A 20018-nucleotide genomic window follows, 5' to 3' on the forward strand; every position below is an offset into this window, starting at 1 on the left:
TGTATGTCTAAATAAGAACTTAAAAAAAAACATCATGCACACCATATGATATCCTAAACTAAAATACAAAAAATAAGGTTAATTCGTAAACCCATTACAATTCTGAGTACTATCTGGTCGTTTACAATGAATGATCTGGTTGTATTTGTAATACTAGTACATCAAATATTTCCTCTTCTTTTTAGGAATCGTGTGTAGAGTCTAAAAGAGGGACGAAAGATACCAGAGGGACAGTTAAACTCATAAATCGAGAATAAACTGACAACGCCTGGCTAAAAATAAAAAAGACAAACAGACACACAAGAACACATGATACAACATAGAAATCTAAAGAATAGGCAACACGAACTCCACCAAAGATTAGGGGTAATCGCATGTGCTCTGGAAGGGTACGCAGATCCTGCTCCACATGTGGCATCCGTCGTCTTGCTTATGTTTAAAACGTGAAGTCCTGGTTATAAATTCATAATTTTCAAATATAGATGAAAACTGATAGTAATGCAAAATGTGCAGTTCTTAAAATCAATCCTGTATATTTACAAACATTTTGTTTGCATTATGACTTCTGCAGAAATAAAGGTATGACGAGAGACACAATTTTGATCCTAACATTGAAAAAATGGTAAAAAATTGTCAACATGAAAGTTTCTTAAACTTTTTAATGCATGAGGTATCGGTTCATCTATGAAAAGGTTGTGCTATTAAATGCAAAGCGAGATGCCTGTCCGAGTATTAAATTTACTAAAAAGTATATGGTAGATAAAATATGGTCATGTTTTATAAATATTTAAAACACGAAGCGTAGCCATTTTAGCACATATTTACACCTTCAAGTTACAAAACTAGCCTCTCCCATTATAGGAATGTTAAAGAAGAGATCAAGGTATGAAGCCATTCTTCCTGTATCAGTAGTATCCTTAATTTCAAGTTCACTATGATATATGAGATGTAAGTACTGGTTCAAAAATGGGTTATTTAGTGATAGGACATCATCAATATCTAAAATAAAATTATAGAATTTCTCAAGTAGCTTTTTCTTTTTGTCATTAGAAGGGTTTGAATGAATTATGTTTCATACGAGTACAAAAATAAATCGGCCAGTAGGGGTACACATTTAATACCCATTGAAATACAGACTGTCTGTTGACTTATCAATCCTCCAAACTCAACAAATAAAGTCCAGCATTTTGATAATATCATCTTCAGTATATTTGTTGGTGGAATCAGCGTAGGTTTTCATAAAATAAAATTACAATAACCCAAAACAGAAAATTTGTATCTACGATTTTTATTCTTATAGAAAAAGCTCTGTTAATTGAGATGACGAAGACGATCCTTAAGTTGAGCATAGGAATAGTAGTGTAAAGCGTAGAAAAATTACAAGTATAAACGTTGCTGCAAAATTGCAGATATTTTCATCTAAGATTTAGCAGTAGATCTTTTGAACTTATGAGAATCCACATCTGATTAACACCACTGTAAAAATATATATGCACCTGTGATATATATTGTTCGCATCAACTACGATAGACAATTTAAAAAGTATATGATATTGTCATTATGTGCCTTTTTAACATTTTAAGCTCACATGGCCAAAAGGGCCAAGTGATCTTTTCTCATCACTTGGCGTCCGTCGTCCGTCGTCGTTGTCGTCGTCGACGTCGTCCGTCGTCGTCGTCGTCCGTTGTAGCCGTCTGTTAACTTTTACAAAAATATTCTCCTCTAAAACCACTAGGCCAAATTTATCCAAACTTGGCCACAAACATCATTGGGGTTCTTGTTTTGAAAATGTGTTCGATGACGCGACCAACCAACCAAGATGGCCGCCATGGCTAAAAATAGAACATAGGTGTAAAATGTAGATTTATCTCTGAAACCGAAGCATTTAGAGCAAATCTGAAATGAGGTTAAATTGTTCATGATGTCAAGATCTATTTGTCCTGAAATTGTCAGACGAATCGGACAACTCGTTGTTGGGTTGCTGCACCTGAATGGGTTATTCAAACAAAATATTGCAGTTTTTGGTTATTATCTTGAATATTATAATAGATAAAGATCAACTGTACACAGCAATAATGTTCAGCAAAGTAAGATCTACAAATAATTCAACATGTGACCCCTTAAGGATTATTGTCCTTTAAAGTAATACTATCTCTTCTCTTATAGGCTAGTAAAAAGTAAAATCACAAAACTAGTAACCGATCTACGTATTAACCTTAATATCAGATTAGAATATCTGATGATATGAATGATGAAAAAAATACAAATGAAAATGTTCTTATCTAAACACGAAAATGAAGAAATAATACAGTAACACGTGATTAACATAACTCTATATAACCACTGTCATATGTTTGGACCAGTATCTCTACATTGTTTTCATAGAAGCGTATAACATTGGTAAGCATTTGTTTATTACATTATTTTAAGTTGAGTTTAAGTGACCTGGATGTAACCTGGATGTACTTATTTTATGTATCATTTCTTCCTTTCAGTCTTTTGTTAGTGTATTGCAATAATATAATAGGATGATTATTAAAGAAAGACTTAAGACAAATCTTCATTTACCATATAAAAATGCAAAAACCACTTATCATACTTAATATTTGTATAACAGATATTTACTATATACCTTTATAGATATAACCTGTTAGACTAAAGATGGATGTGATTTTGTATGTACTGCTTCTTTTATCACTGTTTGAATGCGTGGTATCAAAATCACCACATATTGTGTTTATTGTGGCTGATGATTTGGGTAAGTTTATTTTCTCACAGAATTGTTAACCTCAATGAAGTACAACAAAACAAAACATGTAAGTTACTCCTTGATTAAAAATAAACACTTTATAAGTCGTCTGGGGATATTTAAGAACGAGCTTTACATTAGGATCGAATCAGAGAATAAAGGGTCTGCTGTATTTAAAACAAGCACAAACTAGATAAAATGTGTGCCAATTTAAAACGCGAAATTATTCATCAACCTAACAATTTTCTTTATACTTGATTAGTCTGTTTGTATGTCATTATGTCCTTTTTATGTTTAACTAGTTGCTACCAAGCCATGTTTAATTCTTGTACATCAATTGAAAGTCGCGTTTTTTAATTGTCAATACATGGTTTGAATTGTCACTGTAGAATTTAGATTCCTTTTTAAACCACACAAGGACGAGTGTCGAAACACCGGATCGGGTCAGTTATATATATTTTTAAGATACTTATAGTTCGATGTTGATAATTATATTGAACAATATGTTTATCATCAGTCAAATTACATATTTAATATTTCAGGATGGAACGATGTAGGATTTCACAATCCGGATATTATTTCTCCAAACATAGACTATCTAGCAAAGAATGGAATGATATTAAACAATTCTTACGTACAGCCAGTCTGTTCTCCGTAAGTATTCATAACTACAAATAATGCATAAAGACCTTGTTTCCGGCTCGGGTCTGGAGCTATCTATTGAAGTCCAATCGGAATGTTAAGTTACATTAATGCAACATATTATGATTGTCTGCCCCTAGAGTTAACAATTATTTTGTCATTTGTAAGGCAATTTTTTTGAATTTTTTTTTTCTCTGATTTATATGTTTGGTTTTCTTTTCTTAGTAGATATCATTAAGCTTATGTATTTTTTCGTTTTTTTCAAGTGTTGTTAGTATAGATTCTGAAACAGCCAAAAGTTACAGTCGAACAGCAGACGAAAACGACATGACACCTTGAACAAATTTAGCTGTTCAAAAATGTAAAAAAAAAATTATAACACCTGTAAAACCCTTCTTCCATTTATTTTCAAACATAAATCATGACAAAAAGATGCATATATAAATCATATAATAGTATTAGAAAGAAAAGTAAAGTCTAATAGATTAAATAACCTTTGTATTTGCACACAAGACAAGAACGCATGAAATCTTGAATTACACAATAAGTTAAATCTTTTGCATTTTGCATTTGCCTGTCTAACATCTATATGTATATAGTATTTTATAATTTATAAATGTCTAATCGAGATAGGCATAAAAAAAAAGACTAAACAAACAGGCATTGTGTTGAATGACTGAAACTTTGAAGCACAATTCAGCAAACTACATGCTCATTTCATGGTAATTTAAAAAAAATATAAGTAGAGCTTCTACGGAGCCATGTGTTTTGCATGCGATTGTTGTTGTTAGTCATAATGTGTAATTTCATCATAAAAGTTAGTCCATTAATCACTATAATACAGAACTGAAAACAATCAAACGTTTCACTTTGATGTTAATTTGTTTTTAAAGACAATATCTGTTAAAGTTTCATAACAATCTATGGACGTATACAAAATGATAAAAACATACATGTCAAATAATGGTATCACAGATTGTCTGTAAATATTTACTGTATAAAAAAAAAATCATCTATCAGAAGAATACTGAAAATGAGAAATAAATATTTTTGAAGGTTTGCTTCAGACATTGTCTCTTTTATTGAAAAAGATTCCGTCAAAACTTCATAATATTTATATGGAGGATAAACAAAATAATTGAAGTTTTGCTCCGGATACTGTCGGTTGGTCTTTAACAAGCTTCTGTTCAAAGTTCATAAAAAACCTTAAAATTTGACATAGTTATTTATTTAAGATTTTGACTGAATCTGAAATCTAGCTGTTAGGACTAAATTTTTTATATACGCCAGACGCGCTTTTCGTCTACAAAAGACTCATCAGTGACGCTCGAATCCAAAAAAGTTAGAAAGGCCAAATAAAGTACGAAGTTGAAGAGCATTGAGGACAAAAAATTCTAAAAGTTTTGCCAAATACAGCTTAGGTAATCTATGCCTGAGGTAGATAAGCCTTAGCATTTCAAAAATTCTAAATTTTATAAACAGTTAATTTATAAATATAACCATATCAATGATAATTCATGTCAGAACAAAAAGTGTAAAGTGCTGACTACAGGGCTGGTGAAAATCTCGGGGAAATAAATCTCCACCAGCAGTGGCATTGACACAGTGGTAGCAAACAAACTCATCATAGATACCAGGACTAAGTTTTGTATATATGCCAGACGCGCGTTTCGTCTACAAAAGACTCAGCAGTGACGCTCGAATCCAAAAAAGTTAAAAAAAAAAAAAAAAAAAAAAAAGGCCAAATAAAGTACGAAGTTGATAAATGCAAATAAGAAACTTAAAATGAAAATAAAATTTTCAAACGTTTGTAACTGATATTATCTCCTAATGTAATGCAATTCATAAAATTCTAGGTTTGACAATTTAATCGATGTCTATTTATCAGAAAAAGATAAAAGAGAGTAAATATAAAATATTTTGCCGAAGATGTTGTCTTCTGGTCATAAAAAAACGTCTGTCCAAATGTCATCGACCAGTCAATAACATCTTAACTTGTAAACAGTCCAGTTGTAAAATATTATTGAGTTTATGCGAATTTAAACAATTTAGTAAAACATTTATTTTTCTATAATTAAAACTCTTTGAATGCAACCGCTACAATTGATTAATCATCAAATATAAAACTGTCCTATTGTTAAATACTTCCAACGGGTCAGTTTCTGAGTACAGGCTATTTATAAAATGATTTTATACTTTCCAGTCATTTTGGTAAAAAATCAAGCGATATATAAAATGCCCATATGTCCAGGCATTTTACAACATGCTGAAAGTTTTTCTGTCATTTTACAAAATGCCAAAAGTTAGGAAATTCTGGCAACATATATATCATATTTCATATCAAAAAAAGAAAAACTGAATTTTATGAAATTGATTCATTTTTGTATTTTGATCATATATGGACAGATATGATATTTATAGAAATATGTGTATGATGTTCATGTTTACAGATTGGAGCAAGCGAATTTGTGAAAGAATTATACTTTCTTCTTTTAGGTCAAGAAGCGCCTTTTTGTCAGGATTTTATCCATTCAAATCAGGATTGCAGGTAAACTAATATCTTTGGTTGAACGCATAGTCTAATAAACGAAATATATTATAATTAATACAAGGACTACTATTTATGGACAACACATATGAAAACTACAACACCTTTTAATTGAACGAGACTTGAGTTTTTTCATAATATTCCAGTAGAAATTATATTAATACTAGTAATACTTTTTCCTTTTTTTCTAAAATTTGAAAATATAAAAAATTAATTGGAAGATGACAACAATATTTTTGCTAAAGGGGAACGTAACCGGAGTTTTTATGATAAAATGAATATAATTATTCGCAACAAAAAGTTTAAAATAGCAACGAAATTCAATGTGTCGAAAGGGAAATATTTTGGAACTAAATTGGGACAATTAATACGCGATCACAGTTAACGTGACAAAGATGTTTAATCATATTCCTACAGAAAATAACAATTTCATAATTTGTTTATTCAATCTCAAAATAGAAATAGCTTAGACAGAGTTGGTTTCAAGGTATCAAAGAGTTCGCCATACACTCACCGACAGAAGAACATTTCTTTCGCTCCTCTTTTCAATATTTATCCTACTTTGATTTTTCAAATGTAAAAAATACAAAGGTGAATCCTTATCCGTCAACTACCTTTACATGTCTGTGGGAAACTGGTGAGACGTTATATTTTAAAACAATTTAACTCTACTGATGACAAAATACCACCATTGAGCATATTTTCTGTTCTAGAATTTTGTCATTGGACCAGCGGAGGCATCGTGTCCACCCCTTAACCAAACCCTTCTGCCACAGAAACTAAAAGAGCTTGGATATGCAACACATATGATTGGAAAGTATGCAAATTAGTTTTGTTTACTTAGATTAGTTTTTTCAAGAAGTTGATAAAACAATGATATTGACTTTCTCTTTATTTTGAACTTGTTTGGCTTTATGGCTTTTCTGATCTGAGTGTCACTGATGAGTCTTATGTACAAAAAAGGCGCGCAACGTCATTTGTAGTCTGCACTCTTTCCTGATTTGTAATCTATCAACTCTTTTATATTTGGAGTTTTTATTTAAAAAGTGGTAACTTAAATAATTTTGAAATAGTTTTGAATTGTTGGGTGACAATAAGAATACCAATAAAGTTAAAGGTTATTAGATTAAATGTTTATAATCTATGTGTCCTTAGAAAAGAAACGAAAAACCGCAAATAACAAATATTTATGTCTTGCAGATGGCATTTAGGAATGTGCAAATGGGAATGTACGCCAACATACCGTGGGTTCGATACATTCTATGGATTTTATAACGGAAAAGAGGATTACTATAACTATACAATTGGTAAGTCTGTATGTATAGGTCAAATATACAAAGTTAAATGATAATAGAACACTTTTAATGTACGATATTGATGTATGTTTGTCATATTTAGGTAGTTAATAACTACATTTTTTAAAACAAATGTGCAAATGAATATTCATGACATATATATTAGAAGTCAGAATAAGACTGATACATGTGTCTCTGATATTCTGAATTTCATTTTCCTTTATTTCAGCTAATGGGTCAGATTTCCGCGATAATAAAGCACCAATACGACCAAACGAATATTCTACGGTAAGTTGGCAAGGCGTTTTGTAAAGATTAGGAAGTGAATGAGTGTGTTTATGTATATATGTGCGTAGGTTTAATGAATTTGCCTATTAGTTGAAATATGGTGTGTAACGCACAAATACAAGATATTTTCAAAAGAAAACCTGCTCATAGAACTGAAAAAACCCTAAGTAATGCCAATTCAAGTGAACAGGGACATTTTGTTTCAAATTCTTGTTTTTGCATATGTTTTAAAATTCAGATTTTAAGATGAACATTTGTAATAAGTTTCTATGAGCACAAATTACCTTATTGCAAACATAAAATTACCTTTAACAAACACTTAACAGGAAACAATATTGAAAGATGGACATAAAAGAAACGTCGTGCATGTCTATTTTGTATGTGGTAGACACAGTGATAGATAGAACGTAACATATTGTGTTTGTCTCTGTTTGTCTATTTATTTTAAAAAATATAAAAAAAAAACGTAAAACTTTGTTTTGGTTTTTTTTTTCATTTTACAGTATGCTTATGCCCGACGTGTAGACAAAATTATCACTCAACAAAACAAAAGTCAACCAATGTTCTTGTACCTTCCTTTCCAGTCAGTTCATAACCCAATACAGGTAAGTTGTCAATGGTATATTGTTCTATCAGTGCTTTACATGTTTACAAATATAGAAAAAAAAAAGTGACGCTGAAAACCCCAAAACAAGAACATTGCGAAAGCACAAACCATTGTCATTTACATTGATTCTGCAAGGCCATTAATATTTACTTTGCTCTAGGTGTAACGCCATGTGTTTTGAATAGTTAACATTGTGTGGTCACATGTCAGTTCCAATAATTGTAAAAAGTCACGAGACGATAAAATTATAAACATACAGGTTTGTAGAATGGGTACGCCAAGGTTTTGTTTACTGAGGTAATATTACTGATTGAAAGTGATTTGAAACAGCAATTATCTACTTGCTTTTAACTGATGTGATTTTAAATATACGAGTATATTTCTTATATGTTGTCTTATCTTTATTTTGTTATGACTTTGAATAAACTAATTGCCACTGGAAATGCACACATTTGAAGTTATTAATCTATATACAAGGTTAAACTTTGCTTCATATATGCCTGATATAATTATGTTGGCTATATTTATAAGGTGGTTTTATGTAGAGACTAGCGTTTAAACTTGAATTGGATAACCTCTAGAAATGTAGTCTGCTGACTTCATTCATTTGAAAACCGAATATATATATATGTGGATAAGTATACATTGAAACAACAAGGCCTACTTAAGACAATAATTACATAATATGTTAACATGAAGATTTGATGTCAAAAGATGCAGCATTTTATTAATTTTGATACTTAAAGTTAGAATTATGTGTATTCTAATAAATGACAATTCGATGACCGAGGCTATGTTTTGTTTGTTTATTTAAGGATTTGTTTTGCATTTTCTCGGTTTTTGGAGTATCTTATTTAATTTTGGTTTCACTGATACTCCGTTTTAAGTCTGAAAACTTGCTGTACAATTAAACAACCAAAAACACTGACACAAACATTGAAATCATGTATATCATTTGTGTCACACACTCATTTGAAATATATATCCGGTTAAAATAAATGGCCCTTCGCTACTTTCTATTGATTTGAGATTTCCGATGAAGTTATGACGTCTACAATTTATTTTTTTCCTAAACTTCCTTCAGGTCGATATCGCTACATGTGGACTATTTTCCCAGAAATTATTTGACCAGTAGTTGATGCTTCGAAACTGACCTATTAATAGCATATTCTCTGTCATGTTTTAAATAGAAATATGTTGACATTGGGTGTCTTTGGCTAATTTTCATAATAGCCTTTTCATAAAGCTTTTCATGTTATTCAGGTTCGAAACATTATAATCTTAAAAAATATTTGACTTTTAGCGTTTGATAATGATAAACTTACAAAAGCGCCTCGAACACATACAATTTATAAAGATGTATGGACAAAAAAATGGAAAATTATGTTCACAACTAAGTATTATCTTGCTGTTGATCATTATTTATTTTCGTTGGATACCATTTTCGAGGATTCCAGGGGTACAGATGAAGCATGACATTAAATGTTCATCGAATGGCAAATTTTCTTAAGGCTTTTGTGCAGTTTACACACAGCGAAATAACATTTCTACAAACATTCAATAGATATAAGGATATGTGGTATGAGTGCCAAAGAGACAACTATCCATTCAATTCTCAATTTATAAAAGAAAAACCAATGCAGGTCAAAGTACGGTCTTCAACACACAGCCTTGGCTCACACCGAACAGTAAGCTATAAATGGCCCAAAAAAATTACTAGTGGAAAACCATTCAAACAGGAAAACCAACGGTCTAATATATTTCAATACATTAAATTGTACAAACAGGTCATATTAAATCGTCATTAATCAACGAAAATTGGTATCCACTGATATTGATACCAATCAAAATAAATGAAACGACTGTCAATATTTTTTACATTATAGGTTCCTGAAGTTTACGAAAATATGTACAAAAACATAACGAATGAAGGAAGACGGCAATTTTCGGGTAATTTGCTCTTTATTTTTAAATATAAGTAATAACATGTGGTACGAATGCCAATGGCACAACTCTCAATTTAAGTGACAATGTATGAAAATTTGAAAATTAAAGGTCAAAGTACGGCCTGGAACATAAAGCCTTAGCACACACCGAACAGCAAGCTATAAGGAGTCCTAAATGTACTAATGTAAAAAAAATTCCAACAGGAAAAAACACGCTATAATCTATATAAAAAAACGAGAAACGAGTAAACAATTATGAACTACATATGCATTAAATGCTGCGGGTTGAAACGTTTCAGGCGGTAACCTTAACTCTGACCTGAGACAATTGTGTAACATAACAACATAAAATGACACAGTCAAACGTATCAATCGATCAAAAAGACTTGCTTTACATATTTTCCCAAAAAGTCAGCTCATGGCTATGTTTATAATTTCTAAACTGATTTATATTACAATGAATTAGACACTGAGAGCATTGCCTTTTATATTTTAAACGCATAACTGGACACTTTCTTGTGAAAAAGAACACAGTACTAAATGATAAAATGATGATGAATGACTTGTCATCCTACCTCATCAAATCAATCATCTAAGTCGGTATCCTCTTATCCTTTGTTCTTTTGAATGGACGTTTGGTCATAACTAACGACATTGCAGTTACCACTAAAACTGAAATTTGATTAATTAATTTTGTGCCGGTTTTTGAATAAGTGACATCATACCCGTTCAATTATAGGGGAAATACGTATGATGCGGAATCGGGTTCATAATTATCGAATATATGTAAAATGAATTTAGCTCATGCTAAAATGATTTAAGCTTATGCTCAAATGACTCTAGCTTATGCTTAAATGATTTTAGCTTATGATTAAATAGTTTTATTTTATCCCAAAGCTGATGCTAAAATAAGGTTTATCTCATGCTAAAATGAGTTTTAAGCTTATACTAAAATGAGTTTTAGCTTATGCTGAATTATAGTTTACTATATGATTAATAATAAAAAGTTCGTTTTCTTAATAAGTTTGTTAGAAAGTTTCTTTATGCGGTCCTTACTAATAGAACATATCACAACTAAATTGATGATCAGAGAATTTGCGATGCTATAATCAATAAAGATTAGAATTTAGTATACTGTGGATTCATTAATATTCGTTGGATACCAATTTTCGTGGATTTCATGGGAACAGGGGAACCACGAATTTGAATGTTCAACGAAATACAAAATTTCAATAAGAATGTATGTAAACTTTTCTCAAACAACGAATTTAAATATCCACGAATATGCAAGTTTCCGCAATCCACGAAAATTGGTACCCACGAAAATAAATGAATCCACAGTATGCTAAAAAGATTTAAGCATATCCTTAATACAATAACCCTGATTCCGCGTCATGTTATTAGTTACATAGTGTGCTAGTGACCTAATACGGTATATATGGGGTCAGAAAAATTTATCTAACCGACTAACTAATAGTGTAAAATATAAACTTGTGATCTATCAAAATGAGCAAGCCAGTTTTCAATACTGTTAGCTTTAAGAAACAACTTCCATTGATCCTACAAGAACAATAGCCAACGATAACAACTTCGCAGTAGGTTTAAATATGTTCAATGAATTTATTTTAATCTTAATCATCAATTTCTTCGTCTGTTGAACACTTTAAGATTTTTTCTCAGTTCAGTTTTGTTTTTATAAAGGGACGTAACACCACTACTAACCATGTATGAAATAAGACCCGCTTCCCAAATACTAAATATGGAATCTAAGGGGACGTAACTCCACTACTAACCGTGTTTGAAATAAGCTCCGCCTCCCTAATAACCTAATATAAAATATGCACGGTATTCATGCGGACGCTTTTAATCAAAGTCCTAGAAATGTATAGGAGGTAAGATAAATATGCAATATCATGCCAGCATTAGTTTTCAGTTCAACTCAATTCAATTAAAAATTATTTGATAGACAATCACGATCTAGACGAAAGCCTGAAGACCATCACCTGATGTATAATGAACTTCTACACAAATCTTATCCTATAGCATAGATGTTGTAACTGTTCTTGCTAAAATGGAAATCAGGTCTTATATTACGGATTACAAATGTGTCGAGGTTTGTGATTGGATAACAACACAGAGATGTCAGTATATATTCAGGAAACTGCCGGGGTATATACGACGTTTTTGTCCCCAATTGGAACCTCAAAAACGTCATCATTACACCGGTTACTATGTGACGTAGTCAAAAGCTATCAGACTGTCAGAGGCTCACAGAGGGAAAATAATGACGTGCTTCGGTCAATAATACATTTTGGATACAAAATCACGCAATTAACGCTTTTATTACTTAAATTTATTGTTAATAGTGTTTTTATAAATTATTACATACACGATAAACTTATGATCACAGCAAATTAAAAAAAATCCTTCACGTATGCCGAACATATCAGGTTGGGTTTTTCAACTTGACTTGTTGTCAACAAATACCTGCACTGGAAAATAACATTAAGTCAGGGGTAATCCGTAATATATGTGTAATTCAGGTCTCAGAAAGGGTATATACTGTGACATTCCCGGCTAAGGGCTTATATCCCCTTCGCCTTCGGCTCAGGGGATATAAACTCTAAGCCGGGAATGTCACAGTATATACCCTGTCTGAGACCTGAATAACATATAATATTACCCTAAAACTTTCCTTAGAATTGAGTTTCTTATTTCATTGCCATTGTGAAATTAATTGACTTACAAGAACAATGATGTTTTGATTTTGCAGGCATGGTTACAGCAATGGATGACGCCATTGGAAACTTAACAGATTCACTGAAGCGTAACGGAATGTTTGAAGATACACTGATCATATTTACTTCCGATGTAAGATTATGAAAGTTTTAAGAGTATCCTTTTTTTCATGACTGTATTTACGTCTCTTTTTTAATCTTGAATGCGAACATTGTGTTCATATATCTATATGTTAAATACACTAGAAAGTCATTTGATTACTGTCATCAGTTGTCTAGCGGAAAAAAATCACGATGATCCTTGATGAAGGTAAAAAAGTTACATATTATTTCACTAATCCATGTTATTGTTACTCTGTTGGACAGTTTGGCGTAAACAAATTATGCTGGAATTGTATATTCCATACTTTGAAAAATTCTTAGTGTTTTCTTATTAATCTATATAAACATGTTTAAAGTATTTTTTCAAGAAAAAAATGAACTATGTTTTAGAATGGTGGTTGGCCAATCTTTTCTGGGAATAATTACCCACTGAGAGGGAGTAAGGCAACAGTATATGAAGGAGGAACTCGGGCTTCAGCTTTCGTATATGGTTTGGGACTTCAGAAAAATAATACTGTTTTTGACGGGTAATAAAGCTAAAATTAGTTGTACCTTTTTTTTTTACTGTGTTGAGAATTGATGAAAATTACTAAAAGAAACATACTTCCAGTTTATATTGTAGTTACTTCAGTGGTGTACTTGCTTTGCTGTTACTAAAAAATAATGTATTAATATAACTACAATTTATATTTTGTTCTTCAAAGTTGACATGATAATATATTAAAAAATCTGAATAAAAATGAACCACACCACTTCCAATATTGAGTTGATTGATTGCCTTAATATTATTGTTTTAGAATGATTCATGCTGTGGACTGGATGCCAACAATTCTCTCTGCTGCTGGAGGAGGACAAGGTATGTATATATATTGCAGTCAGTTTTATGAATAAATGGGATAATATTTAGTAATTTTCTTTGAAAGATCAATGTATCATAGTCCGATAAATAGCGGATTACATAAACATTATTTATTTGACGAAAAACAATCTGAAAAAAAGAGTGAACTTTTAAACAAACTGTCTGTGTGTAAACACCTTGAAAAATCGTGGTTTAAAGCGTTACATTTTATCAAGGAAATTGATATTTGTTCTGAATTAGTAAAAATGGATTATTCGTGTTTCATTTTAATAATGGATTAATTTTTTTTTCAAGTAAGTGGCATTGATGGTTTGAATATGTGGCCAAGCATAAGTGAAGGAGTTCCATCGTCCTTGAGGTCAGAGTTCATCTATAACCTTGACGATTCTCCAGTACCTTATATGGGGCGTGCTGCTATTAGGTAAGTGTGTTGTACAATATAAAGACATTTTAAAGCTTATAGTGTCATGATTTTTTTTTAAATATACGAGTAAACAATGCAGAAAGATTACACTATTTAATTGTGTCTGTTTATTGTATTAAAGATTCATGTTCACATTTGTAACATACTCTAAATAGTCAAAAATGTATGTAATATTTCAAAAAGAGTTGTTATCTGGTTTCTAACGTTGAACTCTATAAAACAATTGCATGTACTTGTTGCTATAGAATGGGTGATTACAAGTTAATCGAAGGATTTGCTGGTAAATGGAACGGCTGGTACCCAGTTCCGGATACCGCGGAAGACGTTACAATAAATGAACCAAAGGTAGATTACTACCAGTTGTATAACTTGAGAGGTAAATATAGGCTGTAATAGTTTTTGAGTATTCAAATCACATTGTCATATATATAATCAAATAGCGGTTTACTTCAGCATTACATAGGTCGGAGGTATACGGATCATAAAAAGACAAAAAAGAGAGGTACATTTTAGAAATGTTTATAACAAAGTTTTTATATGATTCTCTTTTGTCAGGAATACAGTCATTAGTAATACGTCAATGCTAAAATCCCATATATGTAATACTACAGTAAATGGGTCTAATTTATCAGCCGTCATCACGTAAAAACGATGAATCAAATAATTCAAGTTTATATATAACTAATATAGAACAATGGTGTTGATTGAAAATTACACCTCTCGAGGCCCATTTATTTTCCACGTTATTAATATTGCCAATAATCAAAAAGTTCCGAGTCGAGTCCGATACCGATACCAATAGTATATTCACCTTTTACCTTAATTGTACGTTCCCCGTCTGACAGGCGCACCACCAAACAGGCGGTGTATTAAGGATTTTGCTATATACACGGGTAATAATCACAGGGTTAACACCACTAAATTCAGTCATTGTTACATTGTTATCTATTGTAGTATTTTAATCATTATGACTTTCGTAGATGACAATACGAATACTAAGAATCTGGACTTAAAATAAGGCGTATAGGTACAGTTTTCAATGTGTTGGCCGGAATGACGTAAAACAGCAATTATTTATAACTAATATGGGACAATGCTGTTGATAAAAAAAATACTTCATTCCAGGCCCTTTTGTTTTCCAAATAATTAATATTACCTAAAAGTTCCAGGTCGACGGGTTCAAACAAAAAGAGTTTGAAAGCAGAGAAAACTGTGCATCTTATAATCGGCAATACTTTATCAGATGACAATACCAATACTAAAATAAGGCTTACGGATAGTTATATACTTTAATTCAGTCAGGGACCCGCGATATCAGGGGTGTGGTCTAGTATTGATTTTTAAGACAATCAAAGTAACAAAACATTAATGAGAGACATTCATGAACACAAATCTGATAGAGACAGGAAGTGCCGATAGGGTGTGCGTCTTCTGCTTTGGCTGCAACATCCATCGTGCGAATCCAAACTCATTATAAGGTAGCAATACCAAGTTAGTTGTTTAGTTCCGCGTTTTGGGCTCCTGAGTATTTTAAATATGACAGTCAGTGTGCAACACAATTCAATGACAACTGATGACTCATTATTCCTTCAAAATGGGTATATTACGAACATCAAAACTTCTTTTTATAATGTTTAATGAGCTATTTTCAGTTTGACTGTCCGTAATTTCGTAGCCAAACCGGCCATAATCCAGAAATGTTTAGCATGAATTGTTTTATGCAATTTTGCAATTTTGTAATAAAACAAACAAAGACAAGATTTTAACTTGATTTCCTGATAGATTGATGGAGACCGTTCCAAAAAAGGGTATTACTTCAAGCGATGGAAATTCTACTTTTGGACTTTGTTTTGGAAAACTATGTGACATCTCTTCTACTTCCTTCTTTCACAGTAATTTATAGAGAATACATGCAGATTGTTGCCATGAATACAAAACAAGTTGTACACTACTGCCACATTCATGATTAGCCCAAGTTCAATGATATAGAAACAGATGCAGATTCTAGATTTTTGAAAGGGGCCATTACCAAAGCAACGTTAGGAGTGAGACTTAATACATAAATATTGCCCTATAATCCTGGTACCTTTGATAACTACTATAGTTTTTTTCCGAACTCAATCCGTCTGAGTAAGCAGTTGCTTGTTAGTAGAGTTTAAAAATATCTCCTCATGTAAAGCATTATTTTCTATTTAATTCTCTTTGGTCATGTCCCTAGAGTCTTGTCTTGGTAGTTAAATTTTTATTATGTGATATATATTTTATTCATTCACAAATTTGAATTTTCTGAAAGTCAGTCAAACTACATGTTATATGTAATAATTTGGGTTTTTTTTTGTATTAAATTTGTAGATGATCCTAATGAACACAATAATTTGCACACCAAAGAGCACGGCATGTTAGAAAAGATGAGAGAAAGGCTTCAGGAGTATAGGAAATATATAGTGCCACCTCTAAATAGGAAACCAGACCCTGCATCGAACCCAAATAAATATAATGGTTACTGGACACCTGGATGGTGTTAGAGTTTATTGATGAAAATCTCCAAGTTATAGAAATAAATAAAAATGATCTACACACTAGATTAAGCAATGTGTTTGTAGTTCTAGTCATTCAGAACCCTCATATCGTTTATTCTGTCGTTATTCAATGTCAAAGAGGTTCTTATGTAGATAAAGGAAGATGTGGTGTGAGTGCCAATGAGACAACTCTCCATCCAAATAACAATTTAAAAAAGTAAACCATAATAGGTCATGTACGACCTTCAACACGGAGCCTTGGATCACACCGAGAAACGGGAAAACCAATGGTTTTTAGTAAGAGAAACTGTCAGACATCCCTTTTAAAGTGTAAGTTAGAATGGAACAATAACGCATTTCCATAAAAACTATGTCATTGAAATAGACAAGGATGATACCTTAGGTTAGTTCTAACAAAACTTTTGAATGTTCAACCCTGTATACCTCCATTCCCTAAATGAAATTATGATTTTAAAAATACTTTAAACGACAAAATTATTTCACATTGCTTCCTGCGTGACGTTTACAATTTGGCGTCAAACACGCGACTCTACACTAGAGCTGATATTAATCTTGTTATTCAGTCACAGGACTTCAAATATTTCGATCCTTCTTGGGTTGATTTAAAATACATATAGAAGTAAGCAATGAATGTTGTTGTTAAATTTGATAGATGCTTTTTGTGCTTCTGTGTTAAACATTTGCTTGTTTTTGTTCTAATTGAGATTTTGACACAGTGATGACTGATGCACTTCTATTTTTCTAACTTTATCCATTATGTGTGTTTTGTTCACGCCTAGTTGTAGAATACATATAGAAGTAAGCAATGGATGTTGTTGTTAAATTTGATAGATGCTTTTTGTGCTTCTGTGTTAAACATTTGCTTGTGTTTGTTCTAATTGAGATTTTGACACAGTGATGACTGATGCACTTCTATTTTTCTAACTTTATCCATTATGTGTGTTTTGTTCACGCCTAGTTGTAGAAAATGAAATAAAAACCAGGTTCAATCCACCAATTTTTACATTTGAAAATGACTTCACCAAGTCATGAATATGACAGTTGTTGCAATAGATTCTTGGATTGTCAAATGACACTTTTAAAGGGTATTTTACAAAGAAATAAGAATACGCCTTGTTTAATTTTGCACAAAAAAGTGCCCTCCTAATTTCTCACTATTTCTGCAGAAATAGCCGATTTTACTTTTACACTTTTTTAGTATTCAAATTATCTGAGCAGCAGACAATTGAATACATTTACCTTTAACTATTATCTTGTGCCCGTCATCTTTAACTTTGTAAAAAAAAGGGTCGAAAGATACCAAAGGGACACTCAAACTCATAAATCAAAAACAAACTGACAACGCCATGGCTAAAAATGTAAAAAGACAAACAGACAAACAATAGTACACATGACACAACACAGAAAACTAAAAAATAAACAACACTAACCCCTCCAAAAACTAGGGGTGATCTCAGGTGCTCCGGAAGGGTAAGCAGATCCTAATATACATCTGTATTTGTCACTTTATTTTGTCATCCTACCGGAAAAAGAGGTACATGATGTAAGACACTGCTTTATATCAAAATAAAAACATAAACTGGCAATTACTATTTTTCATTCTTGAAGCCAGAGCCTTTAGAATTACATATCGTATGTAAGTTTGAAAAATAAACACTTCTTTTTTGAATTCGTGTTTGACTCATTTATAAAAATTCATGATCTGATAAACTACTATTACATAAATAATTTTCAAAATATGAAACTTAAGCCCGGTAGCCTTACAGCATGAATACAAATAAGATTTATAATATTATACGGGATGACACATCGCTCAAGATAAAAAGGTGTCAATCGGATTTTGTCAAGGACACACCAAGGCAACATCAATTATATCAGGTGTCTGCCGGATAATATGAAAACTACACATGTGCAGTCTTCTAATTCCTCGTTTTACTATACAAATTCAGACAACTTTGTAATTGAACATGTACTGTTCAACTGTCAGATATTATAGATTTCAATAACAACTTGAGATATCGCTCTATTTATAATGTAGCGTTAAATCGTAAACCCGATAGTGTACTAGTACCTGCTACCCACTTTAAATGTAGCTTGTTCACCAAAAATTACAAAACGCACAGTCATGAGGATTGAAAGTTTACTGTTCCCAATATTGTTTGCAGATTTCAATGTGCTCTTTGTGGACTGATATACGTCGTGGAAACTTGAAGTGATCTATGCTTGTAAAGATATTAATAAAAAATTATTAAGTTATAATCTTGTGAGTTGGTTCTTTTGAGGGAAAATTCCTTTTAAAATTGTTATACGATGATGACTGATGTACCAATATTTTCACTTTTATTTATTGTGTCTCTTTATTTAACGCAGCAATGTGAATATAACGAACTTTGATGAGACTGTCATTCAAGTGAGAGGGTTAGCGCTATAGAACCAGGTTTAATCCACCATTTTCTACATTTGAAAATGCTAGCCTGTACCAAGTCAGGAATCTGACAGTTCTTGTCTATTCGTTTTTGATGCGTTTTGTTATTTAATTTTGCCATGTGATTATGGACTGTCCGAAAATCAGTATTTTTGTGATTTTACTTTTGAGAAAGACTCAATTTAAGAATGAATGGCCATCGGTGTAAGGCTAACGATCGTGTAACAATTTTCTTTTTATCTTAACATTTTATTCAGCTCGGCAATTCTTTTGTGTTAATGGACGGATAATATAATATACAATTTATATTATAAAACAAACGACCCCATATTGAGCACATTATGTTGTCTGAAATAAGAAGACTATTAGATTGCAGACTTGGGAACAACCATTCCCTTTGTATGCAATGACAAAACTGATGGTGAAGGTAATTTGTCTAATCATAGATGTAGTACTGCCAATAAGGTACAATTAATCAACATTTCTGAGGTAAGCAGATCCTGCTCTACATGTGGCTCCCGTCGTGTTACTTATTTTAGTACAAAACAGGGAAATAGTCTTATTCAGTAGGTCGTATTCTTGCAAAGGAGAATAGTATCGTAGTTACGACAAGACGAACATATCCTACATAAAAAATACACTGACAACCCCTAGGTTAATCATGAAAAAAGACAAACAGAAAATAAAAATACATTAGACACAACCTAGAAAACTAAAGACTAAGAAACAAACCTCACCAAAACACTAAGGTGGTTCCATGTGCTCGGGAAGGGTACGTAGATCCGGCTCCACATCTTGCTCCCGTCGTGTTACCTATGTTTTTACAAATTCAGTAAAAAGTCCTATTCCGTAGTC

General features: G+C 31.9%; 1 protein-coding gene across 1 annotated transcript; it reads left to right on the forward strand.

Annotated features, from left to right (window-relative positions):
- The first annotated feature begins 2295 nt into the window (after positions 1-2295).
- Positions 2296-16770, forward strand: LOC134706908 (arylsulfatase B-like). The gene is made up of 15 exons (XM_063566266.1): positions 2296-2400; positions 2641-2758; positions 3292-3403; positions 5888-5939; positions 6653-6756; positions 7140-7246; positions 7464-7522; positions 8026-8127; positions 10016-10079; positions 12849-12946; positions 13306-13442; positions 13713-13771; positions 14069-14195; positions 14444-14574; positions 16551-16770. Exons 2-15 carry the CDS (start codon positions 2662-2664, stop codon positions 16721-16723), a joined length of 1422 nt encoding a protein of 473 aa, XP_063422336.1. The 5' UTR covers positions 2296-2400; positions 2641-2661; the 3' UTR covers positions 16724-16770.
- Positions 16771-20018: the final 3248 nt, after the last annotated feature.

Source organism: Mytilus trossulus, chromosome 2 (genome assembly GCF_036588685.1).
Source record: "Mytilus trossulus isolate FHL-02 chromosome 2, PNRI_Mtr1.1.1.hap1, whole genome shotgun sequence".
Classification (NCBI taxonomy): Eukaryota; Metazoa; Mollusca; class Bivalvia; order Mytilida; family Mytilidae; genus Mytilus; species Mytilus trossulus.

Excerpts from the sequence above, each read along its gene's own strand:
- LOC134706908 (XM_063566266.1), top strand. The coding sequence starts at position 2,662 with ATGGATGTGATTTTGTATGTACTGCTTCTTTTATCACTGTTTGAATGC. Across the intron at positions 8,128-10,015 it reads CAGTTCATAACCCAATACAG|GTTCCTGAAGTTTACGAAAA; the intron begins GTAAGTTGTCAA and ends TTTACATTATAG. Across the intron at positions 12,947-13,305 it reads TGATCATATTTACTTCCGAT|AATGGTGGTTGGCCAATCTT; the intron begins GTAAGATTATGA and ends ACTATGTTTTAG.